The sequence below is a fragment of the Alexandromys fortis genome, unplaced genomic scaffold, assembly GCF_014885135.2.
Source record: "Alexandromys fortis isolate MF-2015 unplaced genomic scaffold, M_Fortis_MF-2015_v1.1 scaffold_8_1_9099942, whole genome shotgun sequence".
Lineage (NCBI taxonomy): Eukaryota > Metazoa > Chordata > Mammalia > Rodentia > Cricetidae > Alexandromys > Alexandromys fortis.
In genome coordinates this window covers 3,387,208-3,410,868 of record NW_026067898.1, presented here as the reverse complement: position 1 = coordinate 3,410,868, position 23,661 = coordinate 3,387,208, and the positions used below count along the sequence as shown (strand labels likewise).

Below are 23,661 nucleotides of genomic sequence, written 5' to 3'. Positions count from 1 at the left end.
ATATATAATAGACAATCTACTTATCTCTACAGGAGTCTGCATTTGTTTAGTTTGGTAGATTTTAACTGGAGGGATTTTGTTAAAATAATTAGAGCCGAGTGGTGGTTGCAAATACCTTTAATGCCAGCACAGCAGAGGCAGGTAGATCTTTGTGAATTCAAAGCCAGGGTAATCTACAGAGAAAGTTTGAGTTCCAAGACAGCCAGGGCTATACAAAGAAACCTTGTCTTGAAAAACTAAACAAAACAAAACTAATTGCTAACTAAAAATATTTAAAATAGCCTGCTCTAGGGAATGAGTTCCAGAACAGCCATGGATACCCAAGGAAACTCTGTCTAAAAATAACAAAACAAAACAAACCAACCAACCAAACAAACAAAAGAAATAGAATGTTCAATATATGAAGGCATAAATTCTCTACTATACATGAGATATTTTACAAAGAGAAATTAAGAAAAAATTTCCTTCTGTCTTCCATATTTATGTAACATACAGAAAGTCTGCATGTTGTCAAAATAATTGTACTCAACACATAAAATATTCATTTCTGAATTTATCAACCTTAAATTTTATTTTAAGTGACCTAAAAACGTTAATATGAATCCAAACAAAAGAGATTGTAGCCAATTATTAAATACTGGTCAATTTGTATGTGGGGCAGCTCGGGATTTTGGGGGGAGGGGAGATACTGTGGCTTGAACCCAGAACTAGGTACAGTTTAACTGGGTAAGCACGCTACAAAAAAACTACATCTCCAGCCTCCACTTGCGTTTTTTATTTTGAGACAGGCTCTCATCAAGTTGCCCATCCTGGCCTTAAGCATGTGTCCTCTCACCCCGGCCGCAGCAGTGGAGACTACAGGCTTGGGCATCAGGCTCTCTTACATGTCTCAGTCTCTTGACATGTCGCACAAGTCTTTCTTTCGATTCCCAAAAAGCTTTCTGTGGCCTCAACTTTTCTCAAAGTGCTCTTCCCATGGAATACTCACAAGCTAGATATGCTACCTCAAGTTTCTTTTCAACACATCCTGCAGCTCTAAGAGAGAGAGTGAACACTACGTTATAGAGACACATTTCTCGCTTTCAATGTATAGTCTTGCCACTTACAAAATGATGATTCTTTTAAAGACTAGAGAAAAGATCTTTTCATTTTATTTCCTTACTGGCTGTCAAATATAAGTGCATCTATTAGATAAAATGTGATGCTTTATTTATGTATGGCTTTCTTTTATTCTGGGGATGAACCTGGGGCCTTGCAGACCCCTAGCAGGCACTCCACCACACTACAGACTCCCAGCATCCTGACATCATCATCTTTGTGTATACTGGAGAAAGATTCAATTACTCACCAACTTGATTTCTGTAGTAAGAACATTAAAATTCTATTCTTTTTAGCCAGTTAAAATATTCACTATAAATAGTATTTTCTGAGACGGTCTCTCTAGGTAGCTCAGGTTAGCCTTGAATGTCATCTTCCTGCCACAGCCTCCCGAGTGCTGGGGTTACCCACACCCCACTCTGTATCATTAACTACATCACCATGCAGCCTAACAGAGGACTGAAACTTATTTTTCCAAGCTAAGCCTTTCCTTTTAATACCCAGTATATTTTTAACAGATACTTAGGGTTTCCAAAATTATTGATTAGCTCTCCTCAGGAGCTGTGTGTTTATATCTCCCTCAAAGTGTACAAACCTGGGTTCTACCTAACAAATCCATGACGCTAATGAGTCAGTAATCCATAAATTCAATTTTCAAGTCCTTTCAGTGTTAAGATGAAAAGTACATAAATTTAAATATTAAATCCAATAGTCAATTTACTGAATCTATAAACAGTAATACCAGCCGTATCAGTTATTTTAAAGGGCAAAAGACTGATATACATGCATGCCTATTCACCAGTACATTCTTAGTTGCCATACCTCTATCATGCATCCTACTGATCGGTTTTTATCATGGATTTATTCAAGTATTTTCCCGATCTACATAAAGAGGTTTAGGTGAGAATAAAACTTAAGTAACTGGGTCTTATTAAACATCTGGCTGGCTACCCATCTGATCCAGCTTTGCTGTAGAAAGCACAGCGCTGCACTGCAGTTACCTCTTCGGGACACAGCTCGTGTGTGCAGCTCATGAAGTGCGTGCAAAGGAGAGGGAAGGCGATGGAGTATCTCGACTGGGAGGGCAACTCCAAGCACTGCTGGAACATCTTCTCAAAAGCACGGCTGTAAAAACTGTGAGGAGAGACAGCAAAGGCATCAAACAGCAACACCACAGCTTACATGCAAGCAAAAAATGACACAGCGCCAACGGCTGGTTAATTTAAACTCAAGTGAATAAAGGCTACCAACCGATCACATTTATTCCCTTAAAAATGTCCCCCCCAAAGTACTTTTTACTTATCGATAGTTCATTCAAAGTAATACTCTTTCAATAACATCAAAACATTTTAAACAAAAACTTAAAACACATAACTTGCAATATCTACAGAGTATGAATACACGCATTAAAATTCTTATCTTCAAATTTTATCATAGCTAAGGAATTATAAGGACCACTATTATTTTAAATATCAGTGAGAAAAATATTGGTACTAAATAATCATATGCCATCAACTTTAAAATATGGATAAAATATGACTGAAAATTACAAAACAAATATTATACAAAGTGCTTTTATCTCTAATAATGGAGGAAGAAGTTTCTAACTATATTCTTTTACAGTAAAAACCTTAGAGCTAAAAAAGTAACCCAAACAAAAATGTTTCATCCTCTTTCTATGACAGGCTTTGGATCAGACGGTAATAGATCCAAATAATCTTAAAATTCTCATAAATTTAACACAGAGGAGAGGGCACTAGTAATAAAAGCTATCCTAACAAACTGCTAAAATCAAAAAGCCTTTGATAATCTTCTCTGTGCTACACCTGGACACCACTACTACCATCCGTGCAGACATCTCCACACTTTAGGAGATACATTATGGGGTTCCAAGTCACCCCCTAACAACAGGCCAGGAAGCAGAGTCTGACCACGGCCTAGTTCACCCCTTCACTCACCATTTCTTAAACACTTAGTATTTTAGACAGAAATGAGACAATAACATACATCCCTTAGGAAAGAGGTTTTCTGGAGCGGGAAATGAGAGAAGTGCATGCTAGCGCTAAGTGTAATAGGAGAGGCTGTGCTTCAACGCGTGCAGCAGTCAGCACACTTCTGTGACTCACTGTCTAAAACTAGAGGCAGGCGGTTACCAGGCATTAACTTCCAATATCTGCTCTCCTTGATTTATCCATGACTTTTTTACACTCAGATTAAATATTTAAAAGAGCCCTTAATGTGAGATTCACATCTTCAAACAGAATGCGAGAAAGACACTTCACTCCATAAAGTTTCTCTTAGGAGTAACTAAAAAAAGACCTAAAAACCTCAATTTGGCAAACTTTGTGTAGATCTGGCTGTTCTAGAACTCACTCTGTAGACCAGGCTGGCCTTGAACTCAGAGATCTGTCTACTTCTGCTTCTTAAGTGCTAGGATTAAAGGTGTGAGTCTCCAGCCCCCAGCTTGTTAGAAAGTTTAAAAGTCTATTGTTCCCTTACTGAACTATCTTAAGAACTGTACTAACAAAAACCAATCAAGCAGCTTCAGATAAAAACATTTCCAGTTCAGATTTAAAGAAAATTACAACATACCAAAATATGGAGAGATCAGATGTTTCTACCAACATTTCCACCAAGGAATCTACCATTTTTGTATGAAATATTATTGTATTCATCATCTTTCCAAGTTCTCGGTGATCTGCAAGGCTAAGTGACGCTTTGGAGACACTAGTGTATGCCTGTAGCAGTTCAACAACAAACAACAATAGTTTAGGAAGACACTAATGACTCAAATCTTGTCATTATAAAGTGGGGGGAAAGTCCATTATTGAAAAACATTAAAACTGTACCAATAACACTGTTTTCTACAATTCTTCACAGTGGGATCTCGTGCATTGGCTCGGCAGGTAGGCCTGTTTGTGGCTGAGCCAAATGATCTAGTTCAATCCCTTAGGCCCACATGGTAGAAGAAAAAAACTGACTCCCCAGGGTTTTCTTCCAACTCCATGTGTGCCCTGCTCTGCACCATTTACACACACACACACACACACACACACACACACACACAAAACACTGGACAACATAATAATCTGATGGCTTCTACAAACTTATGCAAGTTAAGTAAACTATTAAAATGAATGGACAAAGAAAGTTAAGACTTAACCAACACTCTCAAGCAGGTTGTGGAGAAAGAAGTTCCATGACTTGAATAGCAAATCCAATATTAGAATCCTGTCTGTGAATAACGGAGAGTACCAAGAGGGGTGCTTACAGATAAATATAGGTCACAGTGACCAGAGTTTGGATGCAAACAAAAGGAGCGATGAAGAAAGATTCAACCAGATTGAACTAAAGGGTTCAAACCCTCGGGTGAACCGCTGAGGGCTCTGTGTAATGGCCATTTTTATTTAACAAAGTTGGCTGCACATGGAAGAAGTAGGAAAAGTGGGTGTAGATAGACAGCAAAAAAGGGCAGAAGTCTATTAGAAGGACATGCTGACAACGTGTCTGACAGCTGTGATAGCCACTCAGATAATTAATTCACTGTGGGAAATGACTAACCGTGATGGGCAACAGAATTCCAAATGCTGACACTTCTGGCTGTTAGGGGGCACTTCTTCATGAATCTCATGTATGTCTACATTTTGTTAAATATGAAAAGACTCAAGACCCAAACTACTTATTCCCAAGGCTACTTATTGAAGTTGTATGTATAGCAATCAAACTTGAAAGATGAGGCAACATTTTCATGGCAACAATGAGCAAGCATGTATGCTGTTGAGAACAGAGCTGCTGCACAGGAGGCATTCATCTGCAAGGCCCTAACCTATTCCTATAGCACAAGACAATGACCACACAGCTGACACACATGCTGGAAACATCAAGCACTTGGTCTCTTGGAGCTTCATGGCCTGTTAACCAAGGAATGACAGAAAACTAAATTATGTTTTATAAGCAAGATAAAAAACCAAATCTCTAATCTCACAATGGCAAGAGACCTTCAGCTAGACAATACTACCATTCCTTAATAGCAACACGTCAGAAAATGCAGTCCTTTATGTTTTAGTTTTTGTTTGTTAGGAAAAGGGAGAGAGTAAGAAATATGTCAATTTACTGATGTAAATATATATCAAAAAAGCCTAATTGTATTTATTTGCTTTAATCTGTTTTAAAGAGGAGTCAGTTGTGGCCACGACTTTAATAAAGATTTCCATTATGTGATGCCTACTTAAAAAGCTCAGAATTGAAATAGCACCATGAAAAGACATTCAGGAGAAACAGTGCCAAGTGAAATGGCTGGAAACTTACTTCTCAAACTACAACAGTGGAAGGAGAAGTGCGTTTCTACACCGTTTTAAGAAACAAACGATCCAAATAAATGTGAAGAAAGACAGGAAGACACGTTTGGAATGGAACTAAAGACTCCTCAGGACTCCTAGTCCCTTTAGCCTGAGGGACTAAAGTGATTAGGGAATGTGACCACTGTTAAGAGGAAAATGACTAATAATGCATAGATAAAAAGGTCTCAAGAGTAGGAAAAAGTGAACCATGAAAATGATTTATTAAAAAAATAACGATCTCAGAATCAGAACTGGATCAGAGGCCAGTGAGGACAAAGCACACAGCCGTGATTCTGCACAGGCTCATCCTGCTGGCTCTGCCCCACTGGAAGAGCCCTCGCCGCTCCCAGCCACCTCCCTTCTCCCAGACAGACGACGGCCGTCCACAGTTCCTCCTCACGGGAAAACTTCATACTCAACTCCATTTTGTCCTTTTCCTGAACAAGCTGCTGCCTTCATATTTAAATTCATGTATAATTTCCATACTCTGTATAAATATTATTATTACCAGTTGAGCTTTCTCCCTCCCAATGCTGCTATGAGCTAACACTTATATCTGTGGTGTCTTTTCACTCAACCCTTTAAAAAAATTAATTTATTCATCTATTTATTGTGTATGGATATTTCGTCCTGATGTATGTCTATTCACTGTTTGTAATGCCTAGTGCCCAGAGGCCAGAGGAGGGAATCGAATTGCCTGGAGCCAAAGTTACAGACAGCGGTGAGCCATGTGGGAACTGGAAATCAAACCCTGGTCCTCTGGAAGAGCCAGTGCTCCTAACTGCTAAGTCACCTCTCCAGCCCCAGTCTTTTACATTTTCAATTTTTTTTTTTTTTTTTTTTTATATTTTGTATGCCTTCTCTTCATAGTTAGATTATAAAACTCTTAAACAGGGTAACTCCCTCTTCTTTCTGTAACTACTAACAATAAAGACAGTAAATTACTGCTAATTTACAGTACACAAAGACAATAGTGGTGTGGGTGGTCCTTCTGTTTATGTGTTGCTTTTACTGGTTAATGAATAAAGAATCTGTTTCAGCCAGTGGCTTAGAAGAGTAGAGGTAGGCCAGGAAAACTAAACTGAATGCTGGGAGAAAGAAGACAGAGTCAAGGAGAAGCCATGTAGCCCTGCCAGAGACAGAACTTTACCAGGTAAGCCACAGTCTCTTGTGGCAACACACAGATTAATGGAGATGGGTTAATTTAAGATGAGTTAGCAATAAATAGCTTAAGCTATTGGCAAAACAGTACTGCAAATAATATGGTTTCTGTGTGACTATTTCAGGGCTGAGCAGCTGGGAACAAACAAACAGCCTTCTACTGCACAATAGGATTGATTTAAAAAAAATACTAAAAAATTATATATAAAGTGACCCTACTGAAATCCAAAACTATATAGTTCTGTAGTTCAGAAGTAAAAGTTCAGGGCAATGGGTCAGGTGATGGTAGACCAGTTCCTATCTTCATAAATATTTACTGAAATACATTAACACTATGTACTGTCTGCAGCTGCTCTGGTATTTTAATGCAAGTGCTATTTATGCTAAGCACTGTAAAGCATTCACATCCAAATTTCTATCAACTTTTTAAAAAAGTTTATAGCTACACTATAAATGTGCTTTATCAAAAGAAACTGTGTTCTTTCATATTAAATTTAAATATATGAATCAGGATAATCAAGACAACTAGGGCTATAAATTTATGCATATTATACAATCATAACCTATTTTATTAAAAACCTCTACATTGGCTTGTTAGAAATATATTTATACATGTTTAAAAATGTACAAAATATTTAATTTTTGTGGTTTATCACAGAAAAGACACTTTTTTTCAATAAGTTAATTCAAAAGTTATAAAACTATACTATATTCACACAAAACAGAACAATAAAAATCAAGTTATTCTTACCTGTAACCTAAACCAATCTAATCTCATCCCTCTGAAATCAAATACTTCCCCATCTTCAACTGTAATAAAGGAAAAAAGGGAGACAAAAGAAATTAATCATTTTACAAATCACTAATTATAGTTTATACTTTAAGAACTAAGGCACAAAATGGGCTAGTGGTGCAGGATTTAATCCTATCACCTAGGAGGCAGAGGCAGGTAGATGTCTATGAATCTAGGACATCCTGGTCTACACAGTTCCAGGACAGTCAGAGCTACCTAATGAGATCCTGTCTCAAAACCAATATAACCAAAACAAACAAACAAAGAGCTAAGACAATTCAATTTCTGGGTATATTATTAAAAGAAAAAGAGAGTCTCAAAGTGGTATTTGTACATCCACAGTCCTACTTGGGTAATTCAAAATACTTCAAACTGAAAACAGCTTTAGTGTTTGCTAAAAATGAGTAAGTTAATAAAACATCATAGAACTCACGAAAGAATATTAGTCTTATATAGGAAGAAAATTCTACATATGGCTGAACACTGATTGCATGTTCAGTGAGTTAGAACCAGATTTAGTGGCTTGCTCCTGAAATCCCAGATACTTGGGAGGCTGAGGCAGAAGAAGCTCAAGAGTTGGAAGACGCCTAAAGTAATATACTAAATCCAGTCTCAAAAAAACAAAAACGCAGCCAGCCACAAAGGTACAACTGCACGGTTCCACTTGGTACTGTTTTAGAGCAAATTTACAAAAGCGCTCAGTAGAGCAGTGTTCCCAAGGATGGTAGGAGCGGAGCGCGGAGTTTAAGCAACAGCGAAAGCTCCAATTTCCAGCATGGAAAAGCTCTCTAGATTAATGCTTAGGCAATGAGTGGCATGACTGAAACAACAGTTAGAATATTTTTTATTTATTTATTTATTTTTAGCTTTTCGAGACAGGGTTTCTCTGTAGCTTTGGAGCCTGTCCTGGCACCAGCTCTTGTAGACCCGGCTGGTCTCGAACTCACAGAGATCCGCCTGCCTCTGCCTCCCAAGTGCTGGGATTAAAGGCGTGCGCCACCACCGCCCGGCCAGTTAGAATATTTTATGTTAAGTGAATTTTCTAAGTAAACAAATGAAACCAACAGATTTTAACTCAGGCACTAAGACTGCAACCCTTCTCCAAGCCAAGAGACGCAGGCTTCTGTGGAAGAGCTGAGTCTTCATGGGTTACAACGCAAGCCTAAGAGAGCAGAGCATCAGCACAAGCTCCACGAGGTAAGGCCACACAAACCAAGCACCACTACATAACACTGCAGCAGGCTCCTTGCTATACACGCAGCAGAAAGCTTGACGGAACTAAAATTCAGCTATCGATCTCATCTTTGCAGGGTTCTTGACATCTTTTTATAAAGAACACAAACTAAAACACATCAAACTATCGGAACAGAAAGTTCAAAACAATGGTCAGCAGGTGTAGGTGCAACCCTAATTTTTGAGACTGGCATACCTAACCTCTAATTACTAGTCTTATTTACAAATAATTGAGAGGTTAACTCATAGCACTATGACAAATAAAAGTAGTAACTAATTTTTTTAATGTTGTGGATTAAATGGGACAACACACATAAAGTCACTGGTACAGACTTTAAACTATTACTATTACTTGGCTTCCTGGTCAGGGTCTCGCTGGTGTGCCTCTGCCTCCCCAGTGCCTGGACGGAAGGTTCCCACTGTGCCTGGCTTCAGATAAACTTGCTATCCCTGACACTAGCGCACTGCTGACCCAGGCGAGCCAGAGCCACACAGACACATCACAATATTCACTACTCCATTTCACCTGCGGTCAGAGATGCGGCCTTTTCTCCTAAGTCACAAACATCACAAAATAATTCTTAAACTTTTATGAACACCACCTGAAATCCAGTTTGGAAATCTACACTCTGACAGAACTAAATTAAGACAATGGTAACAGATCAAATATATCCAAACATAAAGGAGAAGACTTTATAAAAGTTAACTGTTAAAATTCTCTCTTTAATAATCAAAACTTGAATCTCTAACTGAAAGACAACACGCCCTAACTTACCTTGTTTTACACTCAGGGAAGTCATAGTGTTAACAAAAGACGACATAATGATTGATTCATCTTCAGGGCAAACAGAAAGATTCTAAAAAATAAAACAATGCAACAATAAGAAAGTCATCTAGTTAGACAACTCACAGCCCCATCAGCAAGTGGATAAACGGCACATCCTCACTACAGAATTGTTTCTCAGGAAGAAAAAGGAATGAAATGCCGATCTGAACTATAAAATAAATCTCAAACCCACTATGCAAATAAAATCAACAGATGAAGTGGGATCCCACATGCATAAGAGCAGCTCCAGAAGGTGAACCTGCAGTGGCAGGATGGTCAGAGACCTGTGGGGGATCCACCAGATGCTGGGACTGCTCTAGGTAACAGGAATATGCACTCCATCAAAATTGAAACAAATAAAAACATTTTTAATAGATGTAAAAAAAAGCATCAAAAAATGAGGACTAACAAAACAAAACAACAACAACAAAAGTCCCAGGTCAACCTCTCAGGTGTAGCCATGCAAGTTCAACATGGCAGGGCCACGGTAAAGCAGTAAATTCTCAGACACAAAATGAGCCTGGGAGCTGTGACTGTTGCTCAGCAGGAGCGCTCTCTGCCTGCGGGTAACAGACCCTTAGCATAATTCACAGTACTTCAAAAGCAGAAGTAAGAACTACAGTTAAAAACCCTGACTCTAAAGTCAAACAACAAAAGCACAGGTGGGGCTGAGGACAGCTCAGGGGTCAGGAGCTCTGGCTGCTTTTCCAGGATCTGCTCTGGTTCCTAGCACCACACTGTGACTTTCAATTGTCTGAACTCAGGTTCAGGGCAATCCATGCCCTCTCCTAGCCACCATGGACACCTAGTATGCACACAGCACACTGACCTACAGGAAGGCAAAAGACCCTTACACATAAAATATAAATGAATAAGTCTTTTTAAGGATTAAAAAAATTAAACAATAGATGCTTAGCTCATAAGCAGTGTATAAATACAGTCTGAAAACACTAAGACTACACAGCACTGTAAATGTCCCTAAACTATAAATTTAAGAACCAAGATGCTAAATTTTGTTCTTTATACAACAACACAATATAAAAACTAAAATCATTAACAACAAACTTCATTAACAGGTTTGTAACCTTACTTTTACATTTACACCTTAGCAAAAAGTTAAAGCACCGTGAATGTACCCTGAAGAAAGCACAAAGCTGCCTTTCCTGTTAAGACACTGGCTCTGCTTCTTATGAGATAGCAAAGGACCATCAGTTATATTTGCCCTTTTTCTTCAACAATTATTATTTTCTCTACCTTCACAGCTAAAGTAACTTAAAAAGATGAACTATTGGTAGGAATAGCAACTTTAATATTATTATTCTTGCTAATGTTACTAATCTTACTACAATCCCAAAAGAAATGCTAAGAAATTTCAGTATTGCTGCTCTCTATTTTAGATAAAACATGCCAATACAGATTAAGTGGATTAAACATTTTAGAAATATAACAAAAACCTGTAAAATTTCTTAGTAAGTATCTAAAGTGCTACAATAGTCTTAAAAATTACAAGAAACTAGGAAGTTTGAGTTTCTTATAAAATTATATGCTATTGTGAATAAATAGTAAAAAGCAATGATAGGCTAACACTCATCTGTAAATATAATTACAAGGCAACAATGCTCTGGGAAATTTAAAAGATATTCTGGTCCACTTTAATGTTCATCTTTAAAAATCAGAAGTCTGAGCGCCACCTAGTGGCTAAAAAAAGAGCCAGAAAACCAGCGCTTTAGAGAAAATTTTATTAGTCCTTTTTCCTACTGTTCATTAATTTACAGTAGTTTTAGGAACCTTTGAGTTTATAAGGTGAAGCAAAATAAAACAAATAAAATAAAAGTAAAGAAAATCTATGTTAAAGTAAAAAGACCAAAGAAATTACAGAAAAAAAAATTTTAACAAAAATCCAAGTTTAAAGACCAGAGGAAATTCCAAAATAAAAATAAAATTAGGACACCTGAGTAAGATTCAGACAGACTTTACATTTACTGGCCATCTTATAACTCGCTATCAGAGGGTGTCCTCCCCTACCAGCTACCCTGCCTGCCATCTCACCCATCTGCACCCTGGCGCTGCCCGAGCTCAGCTCTCATCAGTGCGCCTGGTCTGCACAGGGATTCTCTTCTTCCTCTGCCCATGCCTCAGCCACACTGGGCCAGCACGATCTTCCCAAGCGCTGACTTAGGACTACGCTCTTTTGCAAGGCCCTCTCGAATTTGGCTAGCGTACACATCCATCATGGGAAAAGCAGCCATTTCTATACTGTGTTCATTCTCGTGCGCAGAAACTCCATGAAATGACCAACTGTGTAAGTTCCTGTTTCTTCACCTGCAGACAATGGTCTCTGGCAGATAAAGTGACCAGGGCTTGTTTCTATTTACACCGTGTGGTACATGCAGTTCATGTCAATGACTCAACGGGTGGGAGTTAGGAGACTTCCTACCTGCACGAGCTCGTTGAGGACGACAGCGTCAAAGCCAGAGAGGTACTGCACATAGTACCTCTGCATTACAGGGCCATACTTCCTGACATGCGCTCTCAGCTCCTCCATGTAAAATATCAGCTCAGCAATGTGCCTTTGTGAAAAGTCAGAGGAAGGTTTCAGAGAGTAAGTCTGCTGCTGTCACAGAACATCCTACATGGTTTTGGTATTATTTCTAGAACTTTTCCCTAAGAAAGGCTATTAATTTTTAATGTCAATTACTTCCTTGTATAATTCTTTTATAGCAATAAAATCATGAAAAGAAAAAATGGTAAGACTGAAAACTGGCAGCAGAATATTCAAACACAAGTAAAACTTCCCCTTCTCACAGCTACATAATTTTTTTTTTAAAAAAATGGTCAGAGTATTAACAAGATATAAGATTTTCTAAATGCATTCATTTCTATTTTCAATTATCTTACTCTGACTGAGAAACTAGGGACTAAAAGATATTTCAAATACTACACTGATGGCAACGAGACCATGCTATGATATTTATTTAATATTTTGTGCAGTACTAATTTTGAAAACCAAATGTGTAGGATATATATTACTGGGCAGAGCCAAAGAACAACTTTTTTTTATCACTACTATAATGAAGAGAACTGTTAAAAGTCTTAGAGCTTTTGTATTCTAATTACATCATGTAATACATTATCAGTATTTCTTCTATTACAAATATAAAGAACCCCAAAGAGTTTTTCAAACATCTTTGCTTTAATATAGGACTCACAACCCATAAACAAAAATAAACAGAAAGTAGGTGTTCCTCTAATGTGATTGACTTACTTATCTATGAAGTCATCTGCACTCTTCTTTGGCATGTTATCTGCATGACGCAGTAGCCAGATAATTTCATCACGGGCAAAAGATAATGCCATGAAGACAAAAAGTGCCTGAAAAAAAAACACTGATTAGTCAATGATTAAAAAACAAAACCGCTCCTATTCTTGTACTAAATTTAAAAGAGGCGGTCATTCCTAGACAGCACAGCAGTGCCACGAGGATGAGTGTGCACCTAAGAAACGAGGAAAAGAGAGAAGGTGATGTCGCGGCCCAAGTCAGCAAGTCCATTCCTGGCTCCAGCTCTGGTCAAATTTCCTAAAGAAGCCATGCTTTATGCTGCTGCCAGGGCGAATTCATCAGTCAGTTACCTTGGGACCAAGCAGGCCAGGCTGGTCGGAGAGGACAGTCGCCAGCTCCTTCAGTGCAGACCTTAAAAACTTGCGCCTTTCTCTGTGCATCGAGCCGCTGTAGAGAAAGAGATCATCACATGTCTCTCACGCTTCCCTCAGGAGGAAAATGTAGGCACAGAGAACAAGACAGAGTGAGGACTGAAAGCTTGTGATGTGCTGTCCTCAGCTATGTGTGCTGTCTTCTCTGTCTGGTAGGAGATCAGCCCGGCTCACCATCCTATCTTCTCTAAGTTCATGGAGACCATCAAGTCACACATTTAATCACTATGTTGAGGTACTGAATTTTTATATGGAAACTGGAAAGTTGTTTACAGGTCTTAAGTATATATTTCTTAATTTTAGAATATAAAACTGGAGCAAGGTGAGGCGTTAACATACTGCCTGTGTGTGCCACATTCTCTCACTGCTTGCATCCGTGTAAGAATAGAACAGTTTCCATGAGGGTGCACACAAATCAGCACAGCCTGGAAAGCACAGCAGGAGCAAGCAGCAAGGACTACAGAGCACCTGCCACCAACCCAGACCATCCATGGTGGGCTGAGAGAACCAGCTCCCCCAAGGTATCCTCTGGCCACAATAAAGGCCCAAGCACAGCTATGCACCCATGCTTACTCTCACTAACTAAATACATGTCAAATAATTCTTAAACAAATAACAACTAAAACAAAAGTCTTCTGCATGGAACTTCTTTACTTTATCAGTATTTCAAACCTGGGAGATCCACACTAGTCACAGAGGCTACAACTTACTTCTCTTCAGAACAAGGCTCTCTCGTCCTCTGTATCTCACAATCACTAGCCTGTCCTCATCAAACAAAGCCGTATTTTAGGAAGAAACTCCGCACAGATAAAAGTACTCACGCGTGTGATACAGCCGCCTCCTTGCACTCTCTTATGTCATTAATACGTTTATTGTAGCTGTGTACAAGGAAAATATGAACCGCGTCAATCTTAATTTGAAAGTCAAAAAGAGTGAACAAAATAAAAAGTCAATTTGAAATACTTATTTTCAACAACAAAAACAATTTACAAAGGAAATGAAGGGTGAAGCCTACCTACCTAAAACGTATTTCCAAGTACTTTACATACTCAAATCAAATCTTCTTAGAAAGATAATAGTTACAGTAAATCCAAAAGTAAAATGAAAATTGTATTATTTCCTTAGGCCCTAGATACATTAAAATTTCCTTTTGATGTAATTAAGTGATTTCCCAGTATCTCAAGTACTTAAAAAGTGACTGCTTCTGACACTAGCAAGTCGTTCATAAGCACAGATCAATTCTAAAAGGATACACATGAGGATCAACAGCAGCAACTCTGAATGCAGGCGCCTTGTGGACAGAAAGCTAAGGCAGGAAAGCATTTGATCACATTGTTTTTAAGAGAGAACTATGGCTTAATTTGATCTCTCTCTCTCTCTCTCTCTCTCTCTCTCTCTCTCACACACACACACACACACACACACACACACACACACAGAGATTTCTTCTGTTGTGCGTGCCTTTAATTCTAGCATTCAGCCAGTGGCAGGTGGATTTCTGTGAATGCAACTCAGCCTGCTCTACAGTGACTCCCAGGTTTGCCAGGACTACATGAGACCCTTATAAAACGTAAAAGAAATAGAACTCCAATATTAATCAGTTCAGAAATACCACTAACGTGTATTAATAAATAACTTCATGAACACTACTGATAAAAACCCAAAACCCATAAAAGGAAAAAAAAAATCTTCCTGACAACTTAGCTGAGCTATTTACACTACAACGAAACCCAATTTCTACATGTGAGCAGTCTATATGGGCCTTTGTAATGAACACATTCATTTTATGACTTTACTATGACAATTCTTTTTAATGGGACTGATAACTCAAAACCGAAAAACAAAGGTAGAAAAATGAAGAAGAGGGTTCATGGAAACGGGAAGCACAACACCTAGGGCAGGGACAGAAGAGATGCTTCAGCAGTTCAGAGCATTTGCTACTCTGGAAGAGAACCTGTTTTGGTTCCCAATACCCACATGGCAGCTCACAACTCTACAAGTATCCATAACTGTAGTTCCAGAGAATCCAACACCTTCTCTGGCTTCCTGAGACACCAGCATATACATAGTACACAGACATATATGAAAGCAAAAACTCATTCAAATATAATAATAATAAATAAGTCCTTAAAAAAATCTAACAGAACAAAGAAATTCTGCGGCATTACTACTTACACCATGCATAGCATGCATAACTTCACTGAAAATATTTAACATTGACTGGCTTTAAATGCTCATGTATTTAAAGTATTCTGATCAATATGACAGAAGTCAGGACACTGCTCTCAGGAGTAACAGGAAGGAGTAAGAATGCAGTGGTGACTGACAAAGTACAAAGGCTCATCTGTGAAGACAGAGACATCCTACACAGTATGTGACAACGGTTCCAGACTATTCACACACAAGGTCACTGAGCCATATCCCTAAACTTTATTTTGTTTGGAAACAAAAATAATAAATTATTTAGAGTGCACAGAACTATTTATTTTCCCTAAAACAACAGTGATGCCAGAGAACTTGTGTTCAGTTTGCATCTCAGGGTAATGTACAGGCCCACTAGGATGCAAGATTGGTTCAAATTACCAGTGCTAGATACGTTTTTATTTTTTTAACAACTAATAAAGCTTCATTTTGTCTCAACTTTATGAAATACTGAATTGGACATGAATATATACAAATTTCACTTTTTTCCCCCGTTACCTTATTCAACATATTCAGCTAAGTACAAAAAATTCTGGGGTATTTTATGTGCTCTTTATTTCAAAACATTATATGACTGCTCTCACATGTGAATTCAACATGGCTTTTCATATACTGGCTACAGGTCCTCAAGAGAATGAAGTTATTAAAGCCAGCAACAAAAAGAATGCTGACAATCATTTCAGAGATGTATTTGCTTTGCAGAGAATGATTAATATGTCATCTGGGCAGACTCTGCCATCAAGAACCATGCATGATCCCTATGTGCCGTGTTGTCGGTCCTACTTTAAAGGCATTTTTTGATTGCTTCAAATACTTTTATAAACACACTCTGTTCTTTACTGGGGGTGAGACAAGACAATCTCAGTGTAGCCCTGGCCATCCTGGAACTCACTCTATAGACCAAGCAAGCCTCAAAGTCAGAGATTTGCCTGCCTCTATTACCCAAGTGCTGGAATTAAACGCTAAAGACACCATGCTGGGAAATATACCCTATATTTTGTTTTCGTAATAATTGTGTATAAAATCATGTGTGAATTAAAGAGAACACATTTCTCTATAACACAAAATTTGAAAGGGTAAGAAACCCTAAAGATTTTTAATTAGTAAAATTACCTATAGGAGCCATTATCAGGATGTTGTTAAAAGCAACTTGCTAGGCTGAAAGACAGTCTAGGCCACACCTTCCTTGTAGGATGTGGCCAACTCTCTCACCCCAACATCTGTTACTAAAGACATATCACCTTCTCCTACCAAACATGAATAAAGCAAAAATACCACATACCCCCGAATGTTTACAAATAAATCTTCTGCAGCTTTGTGAATGTGGAAAACTTCGTCCCGGAAGAGAGAGAGGCAAGAGCTACTCTGAAGAGCAAGCTTCCAAAGGTTCAGTGCGGTAGCCTCCGTATTTAGCATCCCATGGCACAGAATAAAGCCAACTTCAAACACAAAGAAAAACAAGTACAAGTTAAAAGTACTGCAAACAAATTCCTCTGGTTACAACGTAACTTTCTGCGGATGGGGAAATACCCTCCATCACTGACTAGAATTCCTAAGTGATTCATATTGTATTACATACATGTGCGAATATACATATGTATATGAACAATACACACACACACACATATTTGGTTTTCCAAGACAGGGTTTCTCTGTGTAGCTTTGCATACTGTCCTGGAACTCACTCTGTAAACCAGGCTGACTCTGAACTCAGAGATCCGCTTACTTCTGCCTCCCAAATGCACCACCATTACCCAGCTAAACAATATTTTAAATTATCATTTTCTATATTCTGCAGAGTAAGTTCTTTGAAGATGCATTAGCAAAAGGGGAAAATATCCTTTAAGAGGAGATTATGAATGAATTTTAAAAAAAAGAAACATTAAAAACACATTTTAAGCAAAAGATCAGAAATTAACACATACCATGGAATCCCTACAGCTGTTAAAGTAACTGAAAGATAAAAGTAATCAATTTTTGTAGCCACCAGAAGGAACACTAGAGTAATAACATTGCCTGTCTACTCATCTTCGCAGACACTACCCCACGTGGTTACTCTGTGAAGTAGGCAAGACTGTATCATTCTTTTACAGCTAAAGGAGTGAGAGCCAGCAATACTGAAGTAGCAGAGGCAGGCAGGACATGGTGGGTCACATCCTTAACCTAACACTCAGAGGCAGGCAAGAAGTGAGTTCAAGTCCAGTCTGGTCTGCATAATGAGTCCCAAGCTAGCCCAGGATAGGCCAGGGGACTCTGTTTCAAGAAAAAGAAAAGGGGGCGGGGGGGGGGGGGGGGGGGGGGGGGGGGAGGGGGGGGGGGGGGGGGGGGGAAAAGGGGGGGGGGGGGGGGGGAGTCCAAGTATTAACTCTTAAAGTACAACATGCTCTCTTGACATGGATTCTAAGTATTTTTTACCTTTGGTTACCTAGTCTGGAAACCCCACACAGATGTTTAATGCTACATATATGTTTATAAATGCCCTCTCTAGCCTTCTACACCAATGCATGAAGCATGGTCCATTCATTCAACATTTACTTAGTACTTGTTACATATGCACAGTCTCAACTTTTGTTGAAATTTTTCTTCTTCTTTATAGTTGCTCCTATTTTTTTAAACTAATTCCAAAGTCCTGGCTAGTTTTGTGTCATTTAAACAAGCAAGTGTCATCTAAGACACAGGAACCGCAAGTGAGAAAAGGTGGAGCTGTAAGCAGCATGTAGGACTGCCAAGACTTCCCTCTGCAGTCAGGACATGTAAGGTGGAAATAAACCCCCTCACCTTGTGTTTAGTCACGGTGCTTTATCACAGCACCAGAAACCCTAACCAGGACACTTGTATGGTTACCTACCTAGACCCATTCTTCAATTACAGCCAAATACAAAGTGAAAACTAAGAATCATTACATCATCCAGCAAAATCAACACTTCAAACACCTTATCTTTCTTTAAAATTAGCTTCATAGATAAGGCACAGAAATGTAAACTTTTAAAGAAAAAATATTACTCTTACAAATCTGAAAAGTAACAAAACTAACTAAAATGTCTAAGTACAGGTGGTATGTGCTAATAAATTCCTCTTTCATATTTAATGTCAATCTGTAATGGTATTTTGTATACAGGTTGATTATTTCAAAATATGTAGTCATTTTAAGTGCAAACTTAATATTTAATTGTTAGATTATGCCAAATCCAACAAAACAATGGCTTTTATGTCTAATACTTGTGTTGAAAAAAATTTCAGTCATTATTTTACTAAAGTACTAAAGAAAAATGGTCCTTCATCATAGTTGGAGAAACACTAATAGACAGCTGACAGTTAATACATCAGGAAAAAGCACAAACTACCGCAAACTATTCTCATGGTAACGAGCAGGGGATTAGCTCTCCCTGGTCTCTGTCACTGTGGAGCTATGTGACCTAACTTTAGATTCCGCACTTACACGACTACCCACATCCTGCTGGGATCAGCATGGGAAATGAGCCAGTGAAAGCACACAGGGGTTCACTACAGAGTCAAGGCAAGTCACCAGCTAGTTCTTACTAAAGCTCAAACCTAAGGGGTAATCCCGTAACTAACCCATTTTACTTACAAATAATCCATTTCTCCATTGCATCCAAGGAGAGGTATTCACAAGGCATCTTAAAAAAAGAAAGACACACCCGTGCTTAATATAAATTCTTTAAACAACTTCCTACTTAGTGTCTCTCTGCCTGTGCTATTAATTCTTACTGTTCAATTCTTGGTTCAAATACCACAGGAAATCTGAGACACTGGGTAAGAATCAATAATTATTTAAACCTGCAACCAGCAGAGGACAATGAGAACTGTAGCCTTTGCACATCCTCAACCATCTATATTGTTGCCAAACTGTCTCCTGGCGAATGGTAAGTTTCCAATTTCTTGAGCTCACTTAAAGAGTTTGCATTTGTCCAAAAGATTTATTTTAGTCCTGTGAAGAGAGACTGTGCCTGGATCCTCTCTCTATGTCTCCTTCCACATGAATCCATGGTCTGTGTGCTTTCTCTGGAACAGCAGCAGCCATGTCCATATGCTGAGAGTAATTTAAAAAATAAATATAGCAAACAATAATGATTTTATCTAATTGGTAAGATTTTACAGGTTTTTTTCTTTATACTTGTCTACATCTTCCAGTTTTTATACAGTGACAGAAACAATGTTTTAAAATTACATTTATTTGTATGGGCAAGCATGCCCATGTTGGCTCTCTTATTCCACCAAGGCCTAGGAATCAAACTCTGGTTGTCAGGCTTGGTGGCAAATGCCTCTATCCACTGAGCCATCTCATCAGCCCAAAATAAAACGGTCATTTGTATTAACTTCAATTTTTGAGAGCTAAGAAATTTTTTTAAAAGCCCTGTGTGATTTTTATGTTCATTTTATAATAAACCTGGCAGGCCAATGTTACTTAGAGAAAATGCAGTAATATGTTCAAATGATAAGTGACTGCACAGAACTAGACCGTACAGTGTCGGACTGGGCTGGGTTGAGCATTGTGCTGGGTGCACTGATGAGGCTCAACAACTGGGCGTTTCTCCACTGCTCTGCTGAGAGATTCCGTCTAGGATACACCATCTGGAGAGAAATCAGTGCGTCTGAAAGAGACTGAGAAAACAAGAAATAAGTGAAGAACAGTGTGCTTCCCTTCCATTTAGACTTCGGCCTCAAGGGCTGAGCATGACTGACTCCAACCATGCTCTATAATGGGTTTCAAGTCTCCTCTAAATTTGTTTCCTTTTGTTTTAAATACTGCGAAAGTTATAGTCTATATTCTCAGGCAAGATCTTTAATCAGGAAACCATCTTACTTTCTTTAAAACAAAACAATACTGCAGTATTTATTTCCTGTATGGGTGGTTTGACTGCATGCATGTCTGGGCACCGGGTATGGGAACGATACTCGCAGAGTTCAGAAGATCTCCAAGGATACAGGATCATCTGGGACGGGAGTTACAGGGTTTTAGCAGCCATGTGGATGCTTGGGGTTGACTGGGTCCTCTAGAAAAGCCAGCTCTCCAGCTTCACAAGTTACTTACTGAACCTTGGGAATCTTCTTTATTTATATATTTCTCAAACAGTAGCACTGAACTCTCATGCTTAAGTTTAAATTACGATTCTCACTAAAAGGAAAGGAGTCTTCAATCACATGCCTAAAAGTCCATCCTTCCTTCCTTTTCTGGTAACTTTTATGTGCAGGGATTCATCTGTATAAATACAGAGACACGCCTGCAGAAGTCAAGGGACAACTCTGGGAGGTTAGTCCTACTCTTCCACCTTATTTGAGTCAGTGTTTCTTGGTATTTCAGTGCTTTATCAGGTTAGCTGGACCTTGAGCTTCTGGGGACTCTCTTAGCTCTGTCTCCTATCTTCTGTAGAAACATTAGGCTACAGATGTCCGTGCTATTGCATCTGGCTTCTACATGGGCTCTAGGGATTTAAACTCATATCTTCATTCTTGCATGGAAAATGTTTTTAACCACCAAGGCATCTCCCTAGCCCATAGCAAAGACTTTTCATTGTTCTTTGAAATAGGGTCTCACATACACCAAGCTAGCTTCAAACTCACTATGTAGCTGAGGATGACTTTGAACTTCTAATCTTCTTACCTCCCCTTCCAAGGGCTAGGATAACAGGTATGTACATACAATTATGCTCAATTAAGTGGGAAGCTGGAGACGAAACTCATAGTTCCTTACATACTAGGCAGGCACTCTATCAACTGAACTGCATCCCTAGCCCTAAGAGTAAGTATTAAGATATCTGAGCCAGCTCTCCAGCCCATTTGGTGCTTTCTTTATTGCTAATTTTTGTTTTGCTTTTGAGACAAGGTCTCACTCTGTAGCCCTAGCTGGCCTAGAACTCACTATGTAGACCAGGTCAGCCTCAAACTCATGAGACCCCTTGTTTTTGCCTCCCAGGTGCTGGGATTAGTGTGCGCCACCACGGCAAGCTGTTTCCTACTTTGTGCTGTGTCTATCCCTGCCTAAGCCTAAGAACTCTGTAAAGGGCTTTTCTTTAACCAAACTGCCAGTTGAAAGGGTTCTAGGTCTCCATTAAAATGTGTTTGCTTGATCTCTGCAAGAAGAAACCAGGAATCTCTAACTTTATTAATTCTCACCTAAGATTCTGATGTAGTTAACTAAGAATGTTTTAAATTATGTGGTTAGTTTAAAAAAATGGCAGATAGAGCAGGGCGGTGGTGGCGCACGCCTTTAATCCCAGCACTCGGGAGGCAGAGGCAGGCGGATCTCTGTGAGTTCAAGACCAGCCTGGTCTACAGAGCTAGTTCCAGGACAGGCTCCAAAGCCACAGAGAAACTCTGTCTCGAAAAACCAAAAAGAAAAAAGAAAAAAAAAATGGCAGATAGATGATAGCTATTCTATTAATTACAAAACTGGGAAATATCATGGAACATAAGAAAAGTCAACATTAGGAAACAACTAATCCAACTCAGATGAATACTGTTCCTAGGTAATTCACAATCATCTACTAAGTGCTAACGACTGTTCACTGTAACCACCACACTGTAGTCCTCAAACAGGCACACGGAAAGAACTTTAGAGAAGTATCTCGACTTCAATAGAGAGGAGGGGAAAAGAGTGCGCAGTAGTCAAATTAGACACAAGCCTACACCGGATCAGAGAAAAACCAGAATGGACCTGCAGAGGAAAGAGGGCAGGGAAGACAACAGTGGTAAGAGTGTAACAAACGGCCAAGGAGCAGACAATACACTTAGTGCCTGCACGAATACACTTAGTGCCTGCACGACATCTCCACGAGTGGTAGTGTTACTTCAGTGTGATGACATTCATTAGCCTGTTTCAAACTCTGTCAAATTAATAACCTAATTAACTTCAAGATATTTTTTAAATATATGTAAAACTTACAGGTATAGGCTGAATATCCCTTAATTAGAATCTTGGGATCAGAAGTGACAGTTTTTAATTTTGGGATACATATCCAATTTCAAACACAAAATATATTCATATGCCCTATACATTTACACAAATAAAGCAACCTGAGCATAAGGTCAGGGGAATTTGCACATGTGATATCAGGTCAGTGCTCAGAAGAAAAATGCTTTAGACTTACGATATTTTAAATTTGGGGTTTTCAGATTATAAATGTTCAACCTACCAAATACAGCTATACAAAGAAATTAAACTGAAAAAAATATCTTCAAATTTTCATGAGAAAACATTGAAAAATTCTTGATAATAACTGAATGTCAAGAAAAATTATAGCATCATAGAAACATGGCATTATTAACAAAGACCAGCAGAGCCTTTGTCCTGGTGTAGGCACTGCTGCCAAGGGCTTTACTTGGTCATCCTCCCCAGTCTTCAGTCTCTGCTTATAAATGATGAGGTTGGGTGAGACACCTCCTAAAGTTTTCTGGAAGCATGTAGGTCTGCGACGGACCCTGCTTGCAGGGTAGTTACCACGACAAGATTTCTTCCCATCAAATTTACTTCATTAAGAAATATCTTTCACCGGGTAGTGGTGGCACACACCTTTAAAACCAGAACTTGTGAGGCAGAGACAGGCAGATCTCAGTGAGTTTGAGACCAGCCTGATTTACAAAGTGATGTCCAGGACAGGACTGTTACCCTGTTTCGAAAACCAAAAAAAAAAAAAAAAAAAAAACCAACAACAAGAAGAAACATCTTTCAAGGACATTTCATACATTTTTCACAATATCCCTGCCATCTTTTTTTCAATCAAGAGACTAAGACACAATACAGCTAAAATTGAGTCAACACTGTAGCTCTAAAGTCTTAGGATGAAATATTATGTAGTAAACTTTTTAAATGATTTATTGCATGTAACTGAAATGTATGTCTGTGCATCACATGTGTGCAGTGCCTGCAAAAGCCTTATCCTCTGGGACTGGAGTTACAGGTGGTTGTGAGCTGCCATGTGAATGCTGGGAATCAAACCTGGGTCCTCTGGAAGAGTCGTCAATTCTCTTAACTGCAGAGTCATCTCTAAATTCTTTATAAAACTAAACTAATATTCTTTCAAGAACAAGCACACAGCAAGGATGCTAGACTGAAGAAATCTTATTTTTATGAGAGAGAAGTCACAAGATAATTTCAGGTGCTGTCTCAGTGATGCTCCTCATTCTGGGAAGCTATGAAATAGTCATCCCCGAGAGCTACCTCAAGTCTAGCAAATCTCCATTTGAACCCTATCACATGCTCATGAAGGTGACATTGTTTGCAAAGCTGCCCTTGCACCTCCAGGCCTCACTGCAAACGCAGGGAACCCTCAGTTCTC

The 23,661-nt window shown here is 38.9% G+C and overlaps 1 protein-coding gene across 1 annotated transcript in view; it reads right to left on the bottom strand.

Moving 5' to 3' along the window:
• Positions 1–23,661, bottom strand: part of Nckap1 (NCK associated protein 1) — a 65,653-nt gene that overhangs the window by 16,349 nt on the left and 25,643 nt on the right. Inside the window, exons 7-17 of the mRNA XM_050119688.1 lie at positions 19,850–19,987; positions 18,954–19,002; positions 16,647–16,803; positions 13,984–14,040; positions 13,082–13,178; positions 12,717–12,823; positions 11,889–12,021; positions 9,401–9,482; positions 7,351–7,409; positions 3,691–3,836; positions 2,100–2,232 (exon numbers count right to left, since the gene is read on the bottom strand). Coding sequence (XP_049975645.1) covers positions 2,100–2,232; positions 3,691–3,836; positions 7,351–7,409; positions 9,401–9,482; positions 11,889–12,021; positions 12,717–12,823; positions 13,082–13,178; positions 13,984–14,040; positions 16,647–16,803; positions 18,954–19,002; positions 19,850–19,987 — 1,158 coding nt within the window. The remainder of the gene's footprint in view (positions 1–2,099; positions 2,233–3,690; positions 3,837–7,350; positions 7,410–9,400; positions 9,483–11,888; positions 12,022–12,716; positions 12,824–13,081; positions 13,179–13,983; positions 14,041–16,646; positions 16,804–18,953; positions 19,003–19,849; positions 19,988–23,661) is intronic.